Genomic DNA, 18,095 nt, shown 5'->3' on the forward strand with positions numbered 1-18,095 from the left:
AAACTTATGTCCACACAAGTACCTGCACACAGATGCTGATAGCTGTTTATTCATAGTTTCCAAAATGTGAGGACAACCAAAATGTTGGTGAATGAGTATGTGAATGAGTGAATAAACTTTGGGGCAGTCAGTGGAATATGATTCAGCACTAAAAAGAAATGAGCTATCAAGCCGTGAAGAGACGCAGAGGACCCTTAAATGCATATAACTGAGTGAAAAAGTTGTGCAGTTTGGAAAGGCTGCATACTTTGTGATTCCAAATAGATCACATCCTCAAAGGCAAAACTGTGGAAACAGTAATAAAGTCAGTTGTAAAAACACTTAAAAAAAAAAAAAGACCAGTGGATGCTGGAGTTAGGGCCAGGAGAGGGATGAATAAGCAGAGTACAGAGGATTTTTAGGGCAGTGAAACTACTCTAGCCTGACACTGTGATGGCAGATACAGGATATTGTACATTTGTCCAAAGCCAGAGAATGTGCAGCATCAAGAGTGAGCCCCGATGTAAACTGTCGGCCCTCAGGCATCAAGAGTGAACCCCAGTGTAAAGTGTGGGCCCCGGGCATCGAGAGTGAACCCCAGTGTAAAGTGTGGGCCCCGGGCATCGAGAGTGAACCCCAGTGTAAAGTGTGGGCCCCGGGCATCGAGAGTGAACCCCAGTGTAAAGTGTGGGCCCCGGGCATCGAGAGTGAACCCCAGTGTAAAGTGTGGGCCCCGGGCATCGAGAGTGAACCCCAGTGTAAATCGTGGGTTTTGGGTAATGACGTGTCCATGTAGGTTCATCAGCTGTAACAAATCGGCTGCTCTGGGACTGAGTGGGTGTGCGTGCCTATAGTCCCACCTACTTGGGAGGCTGAGGCATGAGGATCTCTTGAGCCCAGGAATTCGAGGCTGCACTGAGCTGTGATCATGCCACTTGCACAACATGATCTGGGCATGTTGATCATGTTACCCAGCCTGGGCAACAGAGCGAGACCCTGTCTCAAAAAAGCACCACTTTGGTGCGGGACGTTGATAATAGGGAAGGCTGTGCGTTTGTTGGGGCAGAGAGTAGGGAAATCTCTGTACCTTCCTCTCAATTTTGCTGAGAACCTAAAGCTCCTCTAAAAAAAAGCATCTTGAGAAAGATGAAAGCACAAGGGAAACGAGAATCTTTCAAGTTGAATGAGAATAAAAACATGACATTAGAATTTGTGGGATGTAGTTAAAGCTTGATGCTCCTGCTCCACAGCCACGGGAAATGGATGAAGTGCCTGACAGCCACAACTGTCAGCAAAAATAGAAAATATAAGTAACCTTGTATCTATTTAAGAAATTGATTTAGAAATTTAAAACTTTCCCAGAAGAAGTCTAGGCCTAGATAGCTTCACGGGTGAATTCTATCTGGCATGTAGGAAGGAAAGAACAGCTAGAAGATGGCGTGGAACGCCTTGCGGGGCCTTTTAAAAGGCCAGTGTTCTAAAGCCAGACCAAGACATTACAAGAAAAGGAGATTCAGATCAGTTTCCCCTGTGAGATAAAAATACTTAACGAGATACTAACAAACCGAATCCGGCAATATATTAAAAGCATAATGGGTCAAGATCAGAAAGCTGTCAGAATGTTGATAGGTCTGTGGCCGGAGAGCACGTGATGTCCAGAGAAGGTGTCCTTGGAGTGGGGAGAAGATGGGAGGAGCCAGTGCAGGAAAAGCCATTCAGCGCCCCATTGGCCTCAGCTGGGACGCATCTGTGACTCAACCCTCACTTCTCTCCCTGCCCTGCATCCTGGATGCCCTGTACCCCTCTTCAGTGGGCTGTGTTGGGCCCCTGTTGTCTTCATCTGGGGCGTGAGCCCTGTGGGGCAGCACCAGGCTGGCTGGGTTGTGTAAGGAATGCTGGGGTGTAGAAACCCTTTCTCCGCCAAGTCTGACTTGAGACCTTCTCTCCTGGAATCAACACTCACCTAATCAGGCCGTAGGGCTGAATGAAGACTGTTTTCCTGGGGCGTCTGCACCTGAGTGCCCTTGAACATCACATAGGAGGAAATCCAGGTGACCTTGGGTTTGGCAGACTCTTTTGATATGACACCAAAGGCATGATCCATTCAGGAAAACATTGATAGGTTGGTCTTCATTAAAATAATAAATTTCCAGCTCATGCCTGTAATCCCAGCACTTTGGGGGGCCCAGGTGGGAGGGTCACCATCACAGGGCTGGAGGTCACAGGGTGCCTGTCACGGCTGGAGCGTGGCCGGCCCACTGGTTTGTGTTTTACGTCCCTTCCCACAAGGATGAGATGACCCTTCCGTTGTGTTCTGGCTGCTGATAAAACAAGACCCTCAGAGCCAAGAAACGACACTGAGGTGATTGATTTTCCCAAGTAATTGGAGATGAGGGGGAGTCAGGGTGGGTTTCAAGATGATCACACGGACCGACAGACGCCTGCCCTAGCAGGACCCCATAAGCCACAGCCCCGTGCAACAGCCTGAGGGACCACGCCTTGGTCGGGGGTGTCTGCAGTGAGTTGCAGGCAGGAGCAGTGCAGCTGGGAACAACTGGTGTCTTAGACACGGGTGCTCATGGTCCAAGGGGTGGACATGCGCTGCTGGACCCTTCTCATGGGGGAGTGAAGTCAGCAGGTAGTCTCCAGCCCAGCCCTCAGGGCCTCCCAGTGCTCCTCGGGGTGTGGGGGCCATCGTGGGGCTGCCCCAGGCTGGTCTCCTCCCCTACCCTCACCAGCCCCTCCACCCTCAAGTGTGGGTCCCAAGGTTGGGCCCTGATGAACACCTGCACACCAGACGCCACCCTGAGTGCCACCTGAGGACTTACAGGAAGCTGCACTGGGTCCCCCGTGTCGTGGGCAGGGCCTGTGGGAAGGGTGGCCCCACGTGTCACTCGAGGAAAGGCAGCGTCCCCACCTGGCCTGAGGACCCCACATGGGGTGAATGCCCGACTCTGGCTGGGCCTCCTCCCTCTGGAGAGCAGCTCGGACACCCCCCCCGGAGTGTGGTCCCCACATCCCATACCTGCCTAAGGTCCTTGGCATTCTCGGGCCCCGTCGCGGTGCAGGAGTGGCTGCCTGTGCACCCCACAGGCCTCCAGCTTCACTGCCTCAACGTGGCCACGAGCTGTTGCCAGGACGGGAAGGGGTGTCGGGCACCTGGTCACTAGGGCAGTGACATCACAAGGTGCGGAAGGTGGCGGTGGCCACGGAACTCAGTGGCCTCGGGCTGTTTCTGTGGTGCCTGTGGGCTCTGGGCTTCCACCTCTATGGGGCTGCAGGAGCCGTGAGGGACGAGGAAGGACGTACGCCCACCATGGCTGAGGGCGGTGAGCTGATGAGCCGGCTCCTGAGTGAGAATGCAGACCTGAAGAAGCAGGTGCGCCTCCTGAAGGAGAACCAGATGCTGCGGCGGCTGCTCAGCCAGAGCTGCCAGGACGGCGGTGGCCGAGACCTGCTCCCCCAGAGGGCACCCGCCTACCCCGAAGCCAGCTCCCCCGGGAGCGGAGGTGAGGCGCTGCCCGGCTCAGATGGCCCAAGGGCCTTGCCTGGTGGATGGGGGGGTCACGGGACGCCTGCTCCTTGGGTGTCCCTGGTACAGGAGGTCATGGGTACCTTTTACTCCGTCAGGTCTGAGTAAGCAAGACCAGGTGGTTCATTCTGCTGTTGTCCTCAGGCGAGGCCCCTCCCCTCCAGGCCTACTGCGGTGAAGTAGGGGTGGTCAGCCGCTTGCAGGTGGGCTGGTCAGCTGCAGTCACAGAAGTGCCGCCGTAGGGGTAGAACAGCAGGTACGCAGGCTTGTGGGCCTCCAGAGCCCCAGGCAGCTCTTCCAGGCTGGGCCCGGCTGGCACTTCGCTCTGCTGCGTGTGTCTCTTCTCCTCCTGGGGTAGGGGGCTGTCAGACGCACCAGCCACACGAGTCCCACCCACTCACATCCTGAGCCAGAGTCAGGGCAGCACCAGGGTGGGAAGGGCCTACCTCGGGGAGGTCAGGGGAGTGGGTGGGGACAGTGGGTGCCTGTCCCTGGGGTGGTGGGAGTGTGGGGTCACGATCTACCCACCACATAGTATTGACTCCAACCTTCTGTGGCTTTTCACTGAAAAAAAAAAATAGGGTTTGATCACTTTCTGCAAAGTAGTAGGTTTTATTCTAAAAATTTTGGGAAAAACATTCCCTGTTCCTGCATGTGACTTGAGGTGCGGCTGACAGGTGTGCCCTTGACTTAGTTAGGACAGTGGGCAGTGGACAGAGCCCCTGACCCAGCACTGCCTGGGACTTCCATGGCCTACCTCAGCTTCCTACTGGGCCGGGTGGGGACAGGATGTGGTCAGCCTGCCTGGTCCTGGACGATGGAGCAGGCATCCTCACCAGTGCCTGTGAATGCTGCTGTTGGGAAGCACGAGCCATGCCCGGGAGGCTGGCTCTGCCACCCGCTGAGGGGACACTCTGGGACCTGTGCTGGGGTGGTCACTTCCTGAGTCCTCAGATGCCGGTCACCACCCTCATCTGTGCACCTCTGAGCAGGCACAGCATGCAGGAGGCACTCTCAGCTGCTTGGAGCTCCTGTGTACAAAGCCTGAGGCGAGCATGTCGGGAAGTAAAGAGGGGAACCCTTGGCAGCACCTCCACACTTTTGGTCCCTGGAGGGACCCCTCGCAGGGAGCCGGGAGGAGAGCGCCTCACCAGGAGGTGCGGGGACAGTGTGGCCAGAGGACCCAGCACCTGGGGGCCCTGCTGTGGGAGGCCCCGGGTTCTGCATCTCTATCAGCAGCCACTGAGCTCCCCCACACTCACCACAGGCCGTTTGCTGGGTGGACCTGCACATGGTCCCGTTCACAGCACTTGTGAGCCCCGGGCTCTGTGGCTGCAAAAGGGCCCCTAGTCTGCTTGCTGCCTGAGGAACTGCCACAGGCTTCATGCCCCAGCCTTGTTGCCATCCTCCTCCCCAAGAAGGAATCGCCCTGGGCCGGACCTCAGGGCTGGACAGAGTGCTGGGGCCTCCCCTGGCAGGAGAGGGGCAGACCCTCGACCCTTGCTCAGGCTGTGCAGTCCCTGGAGGGACCTTTGTCAGGGGTTGAGTCAAGTGGGGTCTCCATGGCCACGGCTAGTGCACCTGCCCTTGGGTCACCTAGGAAAACCCAGGTCTTGCTGGACACAGGTCTTGAGAGGAGCCCCAGCCCGAGGCCAGCAGGCCTTCCACAGATGACCTTGGAGCCCCTGCGCAGAGTGTGGGGCAGGCTGAGTGTGGCCCGGGCTGGCAGTGGGGAGGGGCCTGGACAAGGCCCCCTTCTAAACTGTGCCACCTCAGTGGCAGCGCATGGTGCACACTTGATGCTCTGGGCCTCAGCACATGCTTGGGAATGTGACTGGGTCTGTGGGACGCTGCATTCGGCCCCAGCCCTCAGCAGGACGGGGGTTTGGAAAGCCACCACTGAGCTGCAAAAAAGGAGTTTATAAATAAGGGAGCCACCACATAGCAATGTTTGCGTGCTGCCAAGAGTTCCTTCGCGTCTGTGTTCAAAATAGGATGAGCACTTTAAAAACCTGTTTTTCTTACCAATTCAACAAGATGTGCTCACGGTAAACTTATAAACACCAGGGAGAACACAACGTTTAAGCCTCAGGCCACGCCTCCGGACCCACTCCCTAAAGGCAGGCACAATCAACGGTTTCTTGGATTTTCTCTGGAAGTTCGATGGAGGTCCGTGTGTCTCTCTCTGTATCTTTTTGGTCCACCTAAACGGGACTGTGCTGTTCCCCAGCTTGACTTTCGCCCTGAAACCGTCCGTTTCTCTGTCATTCCCCATCAGTCCTCAGCTGCAGGTCTCCCCGGCACACGCGAACACTGGCTTCTTCTGTGGGGGCCCCAGGCAGGCAGCACCATTCCCAGTGTCTGTGACCACAGATGCCGTGGCCGTGAGTGGCCTGCACAGGCACTCTGTCACCTTGGGTAGGGGATCCCACACGTGGGCCCTCGGGTTAAAGGCCGTGTGCATTTGAGATGTTGAAAGAGCACTCAAACACTCTCCTGAAAGGCCCCTACACCCCACTAATGGAGGAGGTGGGTGCCACGCTGGCATTGTTCCAGCACACACACCCCGCCTGGTGATCTCCACCCCCTGCCTCCTGATCTCCACCCCGCCTCGTGCTCTGTGCACACTCCTGCCTTGTGCTGCCTGTTCTTGACCTATGCTTGGATGATACTTGATGCAACTATTTCTGGCCTGGCTATGGTTTTTTTCCTGGGGGTTATCTTTGTAGGAATTTGACATTAGAATTGTGACAAATTTTGAAACCTAATTGAGCATCCTTTAACCGTTCTATGGTTCCAGCTTCATTTGTATGATGTCGGGATTGTGACTTGTTTGGGAAATTGGCACACTCACCCACAGACCACCCAGGCCTGCAGCCCTTTGGGGAATAATAATTTCCTAACTTTGAGATTTTCCTTCTTTGTGTGTACGTTCATTTAGGTTTTCTATTTCTTATTGAGTTACTTAAAAGTAACTTTCCAGAAGATACCTCCTTTTACTGAAATTTTAATTAATATAGAATTGTACATGATATTCTTTTATAATTTGAAAAGTACCTGGGGTGGGAGCTGGTGCAGCCCCGAGGACTGACCAGGCCTCCCCCATGGCAGGAGGCAGGAGGCAGGGCACACACTGATGACTTTGCTTCTTTTGAACACTTTTTTTTCCATGGAAAACATTTCTGAGGGAAGATTAGTTGGTTCCTTTGTAGGCACATAATTTTTTGATATAGCTCTTAACACTGTTTCTCAAATATGTATTCACTTTATTGCTAGGAGAATACTCATGACATGGAGGTAGAATAGAATTTCATAAGCCACAAAGACATTGATAAATTTGACCAGGGATTAGGGAAATGCTACATGACCTCATCAGCCTGGTCAGGGAATACTGAGTCTTCATGAGGCTGTGGGGCCGGGAGCAGTTGGTGGGCATGGAACCTCCCCCTCATCATGGAAAGCAAAGAAAGTTAAACATGCACACACATGAGCCCAGTGCTGGGCCATAGGGGATGCTCACGGAGCCAGGAGGCTGAGTCCGGCACTAGGCCACAGGGGACGCTCACGGAGCCAGGAGGCTGAGCCCAGCGCTGGACCACAGGGGACGCTCACGGAGCCAGGAGGCTCATCCTGGGAGGTCAATTACAGCTGTGCATTTGCAAGGAAATGTGGAAACAGCCCGTGCCCATCAACAGGGAAAGGGATAAAAAGCCACTGTGTGTGTGCCCATGTGTACAGAGGTGCCAGGAAACAGTTAAATGAACTGGAAGCTACCAGATGGCTCAACGTGGATAAATCTGAGAGAGAATGCAGCAGCAAAAGTTCTGTTGCAGAATAAAATGTGTAGGGTGTCACCATTTACGTAAAATTTAAAAAGCGTATAAAAGTCATTCTCCAGTGTATGTGGGTGCACAGGCAGGGAGGAAGCACAGGGAGGCCTGCCCACTTGCTGTGCCCATAAACAGATGCAGTGCTCCTGCGGGCATGGCGGGCACCATAAACATGCAGCGCTCCCATGGGCATGGCGGGCACCGTAAACAGACAGAGTGCTCCCATGGGTATGGTGGGCACCATAAACAGACACAGCACTCCCGTGGGCATGGTGGGTGCCATAAACAGATGCAGCGCTGCGGTGGGCAGGGTAGGCTCCCACGGCCACTTCACTACATCTAGCATCTCCTTTTTCACTCGAGGTCCAGAGGGGCAGGAGGACGCTCTGGAGCCAGGGAAACCCCAGCAGGTGCTGAAGCTTGGGGTTGGGCACATAGGGTTTGTTAACATGTTCTTTGCACTCTCGAGGATGTTTTAGGAGCTTTGACCTGACTTCTCATCCCTTTCGTCCCCGCTCCAGTTCCAGATTTCGGAAGGTTCACCAGTGTCGCTGACACGCCCTCCCAGTTGCAGACATCCTCCCTGGAGGACCTGCTGTGCTCACATGCCCCTCTGGCCAGCGAAGATGACGCCTCCCCAGCCTGTGCAGCTCCCTCCCAGGCACACTTCAAGGCCTTCCTCAGTCCCCCAGAGCTGCACAGCCACCGAGGCACGGACAGGAAGTTGTCCCCACTCCTGAGCCCCTTGCAAGACTCACTGGTGGACAAGAGCCTGCTGGAGCCCAGGGAGGTGGTCCGGCCTAAGAAGGTGTGCTTCTCGGACAGCAGCCTGCCCACCGCGGACAGGACCAGGAGGAGCTACTACCTCAATGGTATGGCCGGGTGGGGAGGCAGCGGGTGAGCCGTGGGGGGAAGGCTGGCAGCTGTGGGGAGGGCATGTCTGGGCGGTCAGGCAGGGCCCACGGAGTGGAGGGAGGACGGCTAGGCTGGGAGGCTGGGGCCCAGGACGGTGTCTGTCCTAACCTTTTGCCCATCTTTAAAGAAAAAATGGGTTGCTTATCTTCTCCATGGGAAGTTGCGAGAGTTCTTTATCCGGATATGGGTCCTTTCTGGGCACATGTTTTGCAGATATGGTCTCCCCCTTCATGGCTTTCCACTTTCATAATAACATTTTTTTTTTTTTAATGAGCAAAACTGTTTAATTTGATTAAGTCCAATTTGCTGATTTTTCTTTTGTATTTTATGCTTTTTATGTTCAGTTTAAGAAATCTTTGCCAAGCCCAAGGTCACACAGATTCTCTCCTATGTGTTGTTCTAAAAGTTTTATAGTTCAGGTTTTACGGGTAGGTCTCTGATGAATTCCAAGTTAATTTTGCATGTATAATGCAAAATTGGTGTTAGATTTGCATGTAGATATCCACCTTAGGCTCAGGCCAGCCTCCCACCTCAGCCTCCCAGGTAGCTGGGACTACAGGTGTATGCATGGCTAGAATAAAATGGCTTATTTTTGTTTTTTGTGTTTTTGTTGATGTAGAGAGGGATTTTGCTACGCTGCCCAGGCTGGTCTTGAACTTCCGGCTGAAGCAATTTGCCTGCCTTGGCCTCCCAAAATGCTGGGATTGCAGGCATGAGCCACCATGTCTGGCCTGTCCATTTTATTTATCTTTTCAAATAACCAATTTTTTGTTACATTGATCTTTTGTATTGTTTTCTTCATTTAAATTTCATTTATTTCTGCTCTGATCTGAATTGTTTTTCTTCTAATTTTGGGTTTGGTTTGCTCTTGCTTTTCTAACTTTTTAAGATGAATTATTAGGTTGTTTATTTGAAGCTTTTCTACTTTTTTGATGTAGGCACTTAACAGCTATAAACTTTCCTCTTAGTAAGGCTTTTGCTGTGTCCATTGTAGTGTTTCCAAACATTATCATTTGTTTCAAGACATTTTAAAATTTCCTTCTTAATTTCTTCATTGATACGCTGGCCATTCAGGAGCATGTTGTCTAACTTCCATGCATTGATAGAGTTTCCAAAATTCCTTTTGTTATTGATTTCGTTTTATTCCATTGAAGTCAGAGAAGATAGTTGATGTATCAATGTTTTGATTTTTAAAGACTTGTTTTGCAGCCTAACATATGGTCTATCCTTGAGAATGATCCACGTGCTAAGGAGAAGCGTGTCTATTCTGCACCTGTGTCATGAATGTTCTGTAAATACCTATTATGTTCATTTGGTCTGCAGCGCAGGCTAAGTCTGATGTTTCTTTGTTGATTTTCTGTCTTAAAGATCTGTCCAAGGGTGAAAATGGGTACTGAAGTCTCCAATTATGATTGTATTGGGGTCTCTCACTTTAGCTCTGATAATATTTGCTTTACATATCTGGGTGTTCCAGTGTTGGGTACATATATATTTATAACTGTTATATCCTTTTGCTGAATTGACCCCTTTTTCGTTATATAATGACTTTCTTTGTCTCTTTTTATAGTTTTTGTCTTGAAATCCACTTTGTCTGATATAAGTATGGTTACTACTGCTCTTTTTGGTTCTCATTTGCATGGAACATCTTTTATTATCACTTTATTTTCAGCTAGTCTGTGTGTGTCTTTACAGGTGAAGTGTGTTTCTTGCAGGCAACAGATGGTTGGGTCTATTTTTTTTTTTTTTAGTCCATTCAGCCACTCCTCTGTGCCTTTTGATTGGAGAAGTTGGTCTATTTACAGTCAAAGTTTCTTGGTTGTTTTTGACCAGACTCACACACTATCATTCATCGATTTTGCCATGCTGTATTTATTTTTTTTGAGACAGGGTCTCACTCTGATGCCCAGGCTGGAGTACAGTAGTGCAATCTCAGCTCACTGCAACCTTTACCTCCAGGGTTCAAGTGATTCTCATGCCTCACCCACCGGAGTAGCTGGACTTACAGGCGTGTGCCACCCTACCTAGCTAATTTTTGTATTTTTAGTAGGGATGGGGTTTTGCCCATGTTGGCCAGGCTGGTCTCGAACTCCTGACCTCAAGTGATCTGCCCAACTCAGCCTTCCAAAGTACTGGGATTACAGGCATAAGCCACTGCACCCAGACTATTTACATTCAAAGTTATTATTGATAAGTAAGAACGTGTACTCCTCCCATTTTGTTATTTGTTTTCTCGTTGTTTTGTGGTCTTCCCTCCTCTTTAATTATCTTGAAGAGTTTGTGTTGAATTGGTGTTATTTATTCCTTAAATGGTAGAATTCACCGCTGAAACTACCTAACGCTTGAATGGTCTTTGTAGGAACATTTTCTCCCTACAAATTCCATTTTATTGATAATGTCAACTGAAATTAAAGCTGTTGAGACAGAAATAATTCGATAAAGGTTTATGGGAAGCCAAGTGTGAGGATCAACCAGGGGAGCACACCAACAAAGCTGAGTGTTCTGGAATCTGAGTCAGAGGCTTTTATGGGAGAGTTCGGGAGAATGGAAAGGGACTTATACTCCTGTTGTCCTTTTCTTTGGAGGGTGCAACGCAGAGGGCCAGTCATTGGCTGCAGATGACAGCATACAGGCTAAAACGTCTCCATGCAAGACAATCAGTAAAACCTTATGACTCAGAGATAAATCCATGTCCTTTCGATGTCAGTAGGCTACACATTAATGAGCACAGCAGCATCTGAGGAACTTTACTTAGGGACTGTGGATCACAAGACCTTCCCAAGGCAGCCCAGTTTGGAAGTCTGTTTACTTTTAAACTGTCAAATGTGACCTGTAAGGTTATCAGATACAAGGCTATTCAGAGTATCCATTTCCTCCTGAGTGAACTTTCATAGTTTGTGTCTTTTAAGGAATCGGCCAATTTCATCTAGGTTATTGAATTTATTGGCATAAAGACATTCCTAATACTTCCTTAGTATCCTTTTTACATTTATAGAATCTCTAATTTCTGTTAGTGGTAATTTTTGTCTCCTTTCTTTTTTCCCTTAAGTCTGGCCAGAGGTTTATCAATGTATCACCTTTTTCCTTTGAAGAATAGGTTTTTGGCTGGATCTTAGAGACCCAATGTTGGACTAGAAACCATTTCTAGAATATGTCACCTACAGTATGTGTCTTCTACCTCATTTATGCCTGTGGGGGGAGGGGCTGCAGAATGGGAGAGAGAGCTTGATTCTTGATGAGAGAAATGCATTAACACAGAAGGAGAGTTTACACCTGCTCCTCAGCACCTCTATGCTTCTGTGTAGTGTGCTGGTGTACCTCTTCTGCAGTCTTGAAAAGTGATTGGGAAAGAAATGCCTGAAAACTACAAACATTGTTGAAAGGAAAGAAAGACATCAAGAAATTGAAAAATGACCAGTCACGGTGGCTCACACCTCTAATCCCAGCATTTTGGGAGGCTGAGATGGGCAGATCTCTTGAGCCCAGGAGTTCAAGACCAGCCTGGGCAATATGGCGAAACTCGATCTCAAAAAAAACAAAAAATAAAAATTAGCTGGGTTTGGTGGTGTGTGCCTGTAGTCCCAGCTATTCAGGAGGCTGAGGTGGGAGGATCACTTGAATCCAGAAGACAGAGGTTGCAGTGAGCTGAGATCATGCCACTTCACTCCAGCCTGAGTGACAGAGCAAGACCTTTTCTCCAAAAAACAAACAAAAATAAATAAAAATAAGTAAACAGAAAAACATCTTGTGTTCACAGATTATAAGACTTTATATTGTTTAATAATCAATAATTTTGATAGAGATTGCATTGGATGTATGGATTCATGCAATTCCAATCACAGTCCCAGCGGCTTCTTTGCAGAAATTGACAAGCAGAAACTTAAATTCATATGAAAGTGTAAGGAACCAGAATACGTAAAACAATCTTTAAAAAGGAGAACAAAATAGAAGGATTCATACTTCCCCGTTTCCAAACGGACTGTAAAGCTTACAGTTACCAAGACGGTGGTACTGCCGTAGGATGGAAATAAACTCATATGTAGATGGTTTTCAACAAGAGTACCAGACAATTCAGCAGTGACAGAACACTGTTTAGCAGTGGTGCTGGAACTAGTAGGTATCCACATGCTGAAGAATGAAGCTGAACCTTACTCCACACCACATATGATAATTAACTCAGAATGGATCAGACCTAAGAGATCTCAAGAAGCTTAGGTTGGAAAAGGCAAATCTTCATGACCTTGGATTTGGCAGTGGATTCTTAGAGATCACACAGAAAGCATGAGCAAAAGAGAGAAACAGACAAATCAGACTTCATCGAAAGTAAAAGAATAAACAAATAAAAACCACACGACTTTCGTGCTTCAAAGGACAATACCAAGAAAATGAAACCAACCCAGAGAATGGGAGAAAACATTTGTAAATTGTGCATTTAAAATGGGAATAGTATGTAGACTAAGAACTGTGACAATTCAACAGTAAGAAGACAAACAATCCAATTAAATATTGGTATAGGACTTGAACAGATATTTCTCCAAAGAAAATACAGTATATACACGGCCAAAAAGCACGTCAAAAGATGTTCGATCACTAGTCATTAGTGAAATGCAAATGAGATGCTGTTTCCCATCCACCAGGAAAAAGATGGAGGAGGACATATGCTGTGATGGACTCGGATGCCATCAGAGGCCACCCTGGGGAGGGGGATTTGAAGCAGGTTTTGTGGGGGTGCTGGAGCCTCCTGAGTCATGTCCAGGAAGTAATTAAAATAGAGTGTCCTGGACCAGGTGCGGTGGCTCACACCTGTAATGCCAGCACTATGGGAGGCCGAGGAGGTCAGCAGTTCAAGACTGTCTTGGCCAACATGGTGAAATCCCATCTCAACTAAAAATACAAAAAATTAGCTGGGCATGTTGACAGGCGCCTGTAATCCCAGCTACTTGGGAGGCTGAGGCAGGAGAATCACTTGAGCCAGGTAGGTGGAGGCTGCAGTGAGCAGAGACTGGGCCACTGGACTCCAGCCTGGGTGATGATAGAGTGAGACTCTGTTAAAAAAAAAATGCTGCCAATCCAGCAATCCTCTTCTCAGAGGTAGGAAAATATGAAGTAATTTTATTAATAAACATGAAAGCAGCCTTTGATGCCCAGAGGTTGCCAAGACAGAAGGAATCCCCCTTCCTCTCAGTCAAGCTGACTGGCCCTGTTCCTCACTGGAGGGGACCCATCCGAATTCCTGCCTCCTAGGGCCAGGTTCCTCTGTCCCAGCGGGGGCAGACGCTGGGGCAAGCTCCCTCGTGACAGGGGGCCAGTCCCCACCCGCGAGATTAAAGGGTTTACCTCACCCCAAAGGGACAGAGAAGGGAGCTGCCTCCCAGTTTCCCGAGAGCACGCGAGGGCAGGGAGGAGGGAAGGCTGAGCTGTCCGGCCGCACTTTCTGACGCTCCTTTTCTTTCTGACAGTGAAGAGTGGCGGCAGGCGGGGGAGGGGGGTGGAGGAGCCGCCCCCACGTGCCGGGGGGACCCTCGAGGGCAATGGATCCTCGCGCCCCCCCCACCTTGTCCCGGGCCTTTCCTCCTGCAGAGATCCAGAGCTTCACAGGCGCCGAGAAGGACGCGCGCGTGGTGGGCGAGATCGCCTTCCAGCTGGACCGCCGCATACTGGCCTACGTGTTCCCGGGCGTGACGCGGCTGTACGGCTTCACCGTGGCCAACATCCCGGAGAAGATCAAGCAGGTGCGCCCCGTGGGTAGCGCGCGGCTGGAGGCGGCGGGCGCTAGGGAGTCCCCGGGAGGCCCCCGTCTCGGCTCCTGCCCCGGCGGTGGCCGCGCAAGGGGACCCCGGGGACCGGGCGGGCGGGCAGGGGTGGGCTCTGGGCCGGGAAGCCCCGTCTGAGGCCCTGAGGCCGCCGCCCCGCAGACCTCCATCAAGTCCCTGGACGGCTCCGTGGACGAGAAGAAGCTGCGCGAGCTGACGCAGCGCTACCTGGCCCTGAGCGCGCGCCTGGAGAAGCTGGGCTACAGCCGCGACGTGCACCCGGCCTTCAGCGAGTTCCTCATCAACACCTACGGGATCCTCAAGCAGCGGCCCGACCTGCGAGCCAACCCGCTGCACAGCAGCCCCGCCGCGCTGCGCAAGCTGGTCATCGACGTGGTGCCCCCCAAGTTCCTGGGCGACTCGCTGCTGCTGCTCAACTGCCTGTGCGAGCTCTCCAAGGAGGACAGCAAGCCGCTCTTCGCCTGGTGACGCCGCGCCGCCCGCACTGCACCTGTTCGCTCCCGCCGGGCCGCGCCGCCTGGCGAACTCGCGGAGGGGAAGGGCCGCGCCCCCCCGCGCGCAAGGCCGGAGCGGGCGCCTGTCCCGCCGCCCCGGGGCCCCCGCTGCCGCCCCACCGCGGAGCGCCCGCCGCCGTTCATTAAAGTCACCTGTTTGCTTGTCTGCTTTGACCTCTGGCTCTCGGCGGGCGTGGAGGGCGCCTGGGCCGCGGAGGAGCCCGAAAGAGCCGGAAGGCGGCGAGGCCTGTCCCAGCGTGGATTTCCCCAGATGAAGCTGGAGCGAGGATTTGGTTCTGGCGGAGGGTCGCGCGCTCCTGCTGGCAACTTGGAAACGCAGCCCCTTGTTCAAAAGCGAAGAATGCGAAAGGGCAACAGCAGAGCGCTAGGGTGAAGCGGGGCCTGAGGACTGAGAAGGTGACAACACAGGCAGGGGAGCCCCGAGACAGTGAGGGGTGCGCCTGGCACCATCCCAGAGCAGGGAGCAGGGAAGCTTACTCAATTCCCCTACCCTGGTCATCTCCCTGCAGGAGGCCAGAACATCGAGGGGACAGGGCCCTCAGTGAATTGTCGGGGCCTTGGGGCTGAGGGGATACCCGGTTCCAAATGCCTGGAATGAGGGGCGTTTGCCATGTTTCGAGGGAGTCTTGGTTTATGATGCACAAGTCAGCGTGCGCAGCCTGGTCCTCGCACTGTCTCAGCAACAGTGGCGGGGAAGGCAGGGCTGTCACACTCCAATAGTTCAGAGCTCCACACGACACAGGGACTGCTGGGGACCCAGCTCTGGCTGGTAGTTACAACATTCAGGTCCCGGGTGCAGGTGGGCTGGATCCTGGGGGGGGGGGCCCAACCTTCTGCCCAGGAGAGGACGGGCCAACTGGCCTGGGAAGCTCTGGCTGGGTGCTGATTTCTGGCCTTACCTTTGGGGGTTGCCTGTGGCCACACCCACACTGGGCTGGCACTGTGGCTGGGCCAGGAGCTCTGGGCCCCAGGCCTAGGCTGCAGTCACATGGTCTCAGCCAGGTGGTTCATGTCCCCTCGGGGCCAGCGAGTGGATGCTTCCAGCAAGCCTGGGGTAGGAAGGGCTGTGATGAAATTTATTTCGGTTGGGTGTGATGGGACACAGACACAGTACCCTGCCTTGAAAGGAGAGTGTGTCACAAAGTACTGCAGACCCAGCAGCTTAAGCCACAGAAACCTAGAGGGGGAGGGCACCTACCGCTCCACGCAGGCCACTGGGGAGCGCAGGGATGACAGGATCCAGAAGGTGAGAGGGGAGAGTGCGGCCAGAAGCTTTATGGGATTTCGCCGGGAAGGAAGGCCAGGGAGGGCAGGCCCGAAGGAGCAAGTTCAGGACTGGACACGTTAATTTCCGTGGGCTCTGGGCTGTCGGGTGGTGTCCAGTTGACCACCGTGGTGCCCCAGGGTGACTGAGGGCAGGGGAACATCGGTTTGGTGAGTGAGTCAGATAAGGGGTGGTCGGGTTTACAGGCTCCAGATTGGTTGACTTGTGCATTAAAGGGGAGCTCTGTTTGCAGGTGCCTTTTGCTGCCTGTATTAGCTGGTCCTGGGAGGGCAGTCTCCACCCAGCCAGTAAGGCGTCCGAGAGGTCAAAGCATCATAAACCAGAAAACAAAAACCATAGGTAATGCAGGACAGTGCGGTGGGCAGGTGGCATTCAGTCCCTGTGCTCTGGGTCTCTAGAAGAATGGGGTTCTCAGCCTCTGGCCATGGGTCCCCCAAACAGCCTTGGTGTTTTCCAGGCTCTTGGGCTTGGCTTGGAGTGGCCCCTGGGGGCTTTGGCTGGGGCGGTGCCATGGCTCACCCACTGTCCACATAGCGGGGCCTATGGACACAAAGGTGTCCACTGTGCTGGGCCAGCCTGGGGAGGCCCAGTGGTCAGAGGCTGGACCCCACCAGGCAGTGCCACTCCCTAGGCTGCAGGTGCATGTGGAACTTTCTGGAGGGCTCTCCTGCAGAGAGGGTGGAGCCCATGCCTGCACTTTTTCTTACTGTGCTATTAAAATGAGGAGAAATGGGAACGGGGCAAGGAGGGTGGCCCTGGGGTGGCGGGTGTGGCCGTGTCTCCTGGGGTAGCACCCGCGCCCTGGGCACCCATCCTTCTCTCTGTAGATGGGAGGGCAGCGAGCTTCTGGGGACAGCGTCCGCCTGCTGGGACGGAGGTGGGCACCGGCCCAAGTGCACTCCAGGATTCTCCTGCGTAGGACACCTCCCTCCTGCACACAGGGGCTGTATGCAGCCATTTACTTATTGCACCACAATGTTTGTCTCATACTCTGGGCTAGAAGAGTGCTCCGGGCTCACTGTGTGTGTGACCTGCCTGGCCACTGGGGAGTGATGGTGGAAACCCTGGTGTGGGCACGGCTGAGATTCTTTCTCCTGTAAGTGGGGTCCCTTAGGGTCCCCTATTCAGGAGCTATTTACAGCACCTGCGAGCATTTCTAATGTCTCAGAGCTGCCCCCGAGAACCAGTGCCGGCCTCACGACAGGCCCCGTTTCCTCTCGTGTTCTCAGCTGTAGCCAAGCCCTGGCGCAGCTGCTGGGTCGGAATCCCATGCAGCCGCTGCCGGGGCCTCCCACCCCCAACCCTCTCCCCTGGGCCCGAGGACAGGGCCAGGTCTTGGCGCCGGCTCACGGGCGGATGGTTCCGGTCACTCTGCTGTGGCGTGAGGATGAAGGTACCAGCCCAGTGTGGGCAACCCTTGCAGCCGGCATGTTCCGACGCCCCGCACCTCGGGACCCTGGATACCTGCAACTGCCGTCACAGAGTACCACAGGCCAAGCAGCTTAGACCACAGAAATTTATTCTGTTACAATTCTGGAGCCCCAAACCAGAAGATCAGAGTGTCCCTGTCTGAGGCCTCCTTGCCTGTCATCTCCTGGTCTTTTCTCTGTGTGCCTCTCCCGCTTCACCTCCCGATCCATCACCGCATTCAGTTCAGTCTGCAGTGCTGGGGGTCAGGGCTTCAGCAGATGGTTTCTGGAGGGGATGCAGTGCAGCCCTCAGCAGACTCCATCTTACCCTTCTGGCCTCCACAGAGCCCTGACCCATCCTCCCCTCCCGGCCTCCACAGAGCCCTGAACCCATCCTCCCCTCCTGGCCTCCACAGAGCCCTGACCCATCCTCCCCTCCTGGCGTCCAGACATGGATCTCTGACCCCATCTTCCCCTCCTGGCCTCCACAGAGCCCTGACCCCATCCTTCCCTCCTGGCCTCCACAGAGCCCTGACCCATCCTCCCATCCTGGCCTCCACAGAGCCCTGACCCCATCCTCCCCTCCTGGTCTCCACAGAGCCCTGACCCTTTCTCCTCTCCCAGAGTCCAGACATGGATCCCGGACCCCATCGTCCCCTCCCAGCCTCCACAGAGCCCTGACACCATCCTCCCCTCCCGGCCTCTGGACATGGAGCCCTGGCCAGGGAACTCTGTGCGCCCCTAGCCTCTGAAGGTTTCTGGGCTTACGTAGCTCCTCTCTCATCCCAGTCGTCCTGAGTAGCCACAGAGGTGGGATCCCTTAGGCCCCCTTGGCTGGGGGTTCCTTTAAGAACTTCAA

General features: G+C 53.1%; 1 protein-coding gene across 1 annotated transcript; it reads left to right on the plus strand.

Moving 5' to 3' along the window:
* The first annotated feature begins 2,684 nt into the window (after window positions 1-2,684).
* Window positions 2,685-14,682, plus strand: SPATC1L (spermatogenesis and centriole associated 1 like). Its single transcript, XM_017538500.2, has 4 exons — window positions 2,685-3,488; window positions 7,863-8,213; window positions 13,834-13,985; window positions 14,169-14,682. The coding sequence occupies exons 1-4, from the start codon at window positions 3,296-3,298 to the stop codon at window positions 14,493-14,495; spliced, it is 1,023 nt and encodes a 340-aa protein (XP_017393989.1). The 5' UTR covers window positions 2,685-3,295; the 3' UTR covers window positions 14,496-14,682.
* Window positions 14,683-18,095: the final 3,413 nt, after the last annotated feature.

This window comes from Cebus imitator, unplaced genomic scaffold (assembly GCF_001604975.1).
Source record: "Cebus imitator isolate Cc_AM_T3 unplaced genomic scaffold, Cebus_imitator-1.0 Scaffold112, whole genome shotgun sequence".
NCBI lineage: Eukaryota > Metazoa > Chordata > Mammalia > Primates > Cebidae > Cebus > Cebus imitator.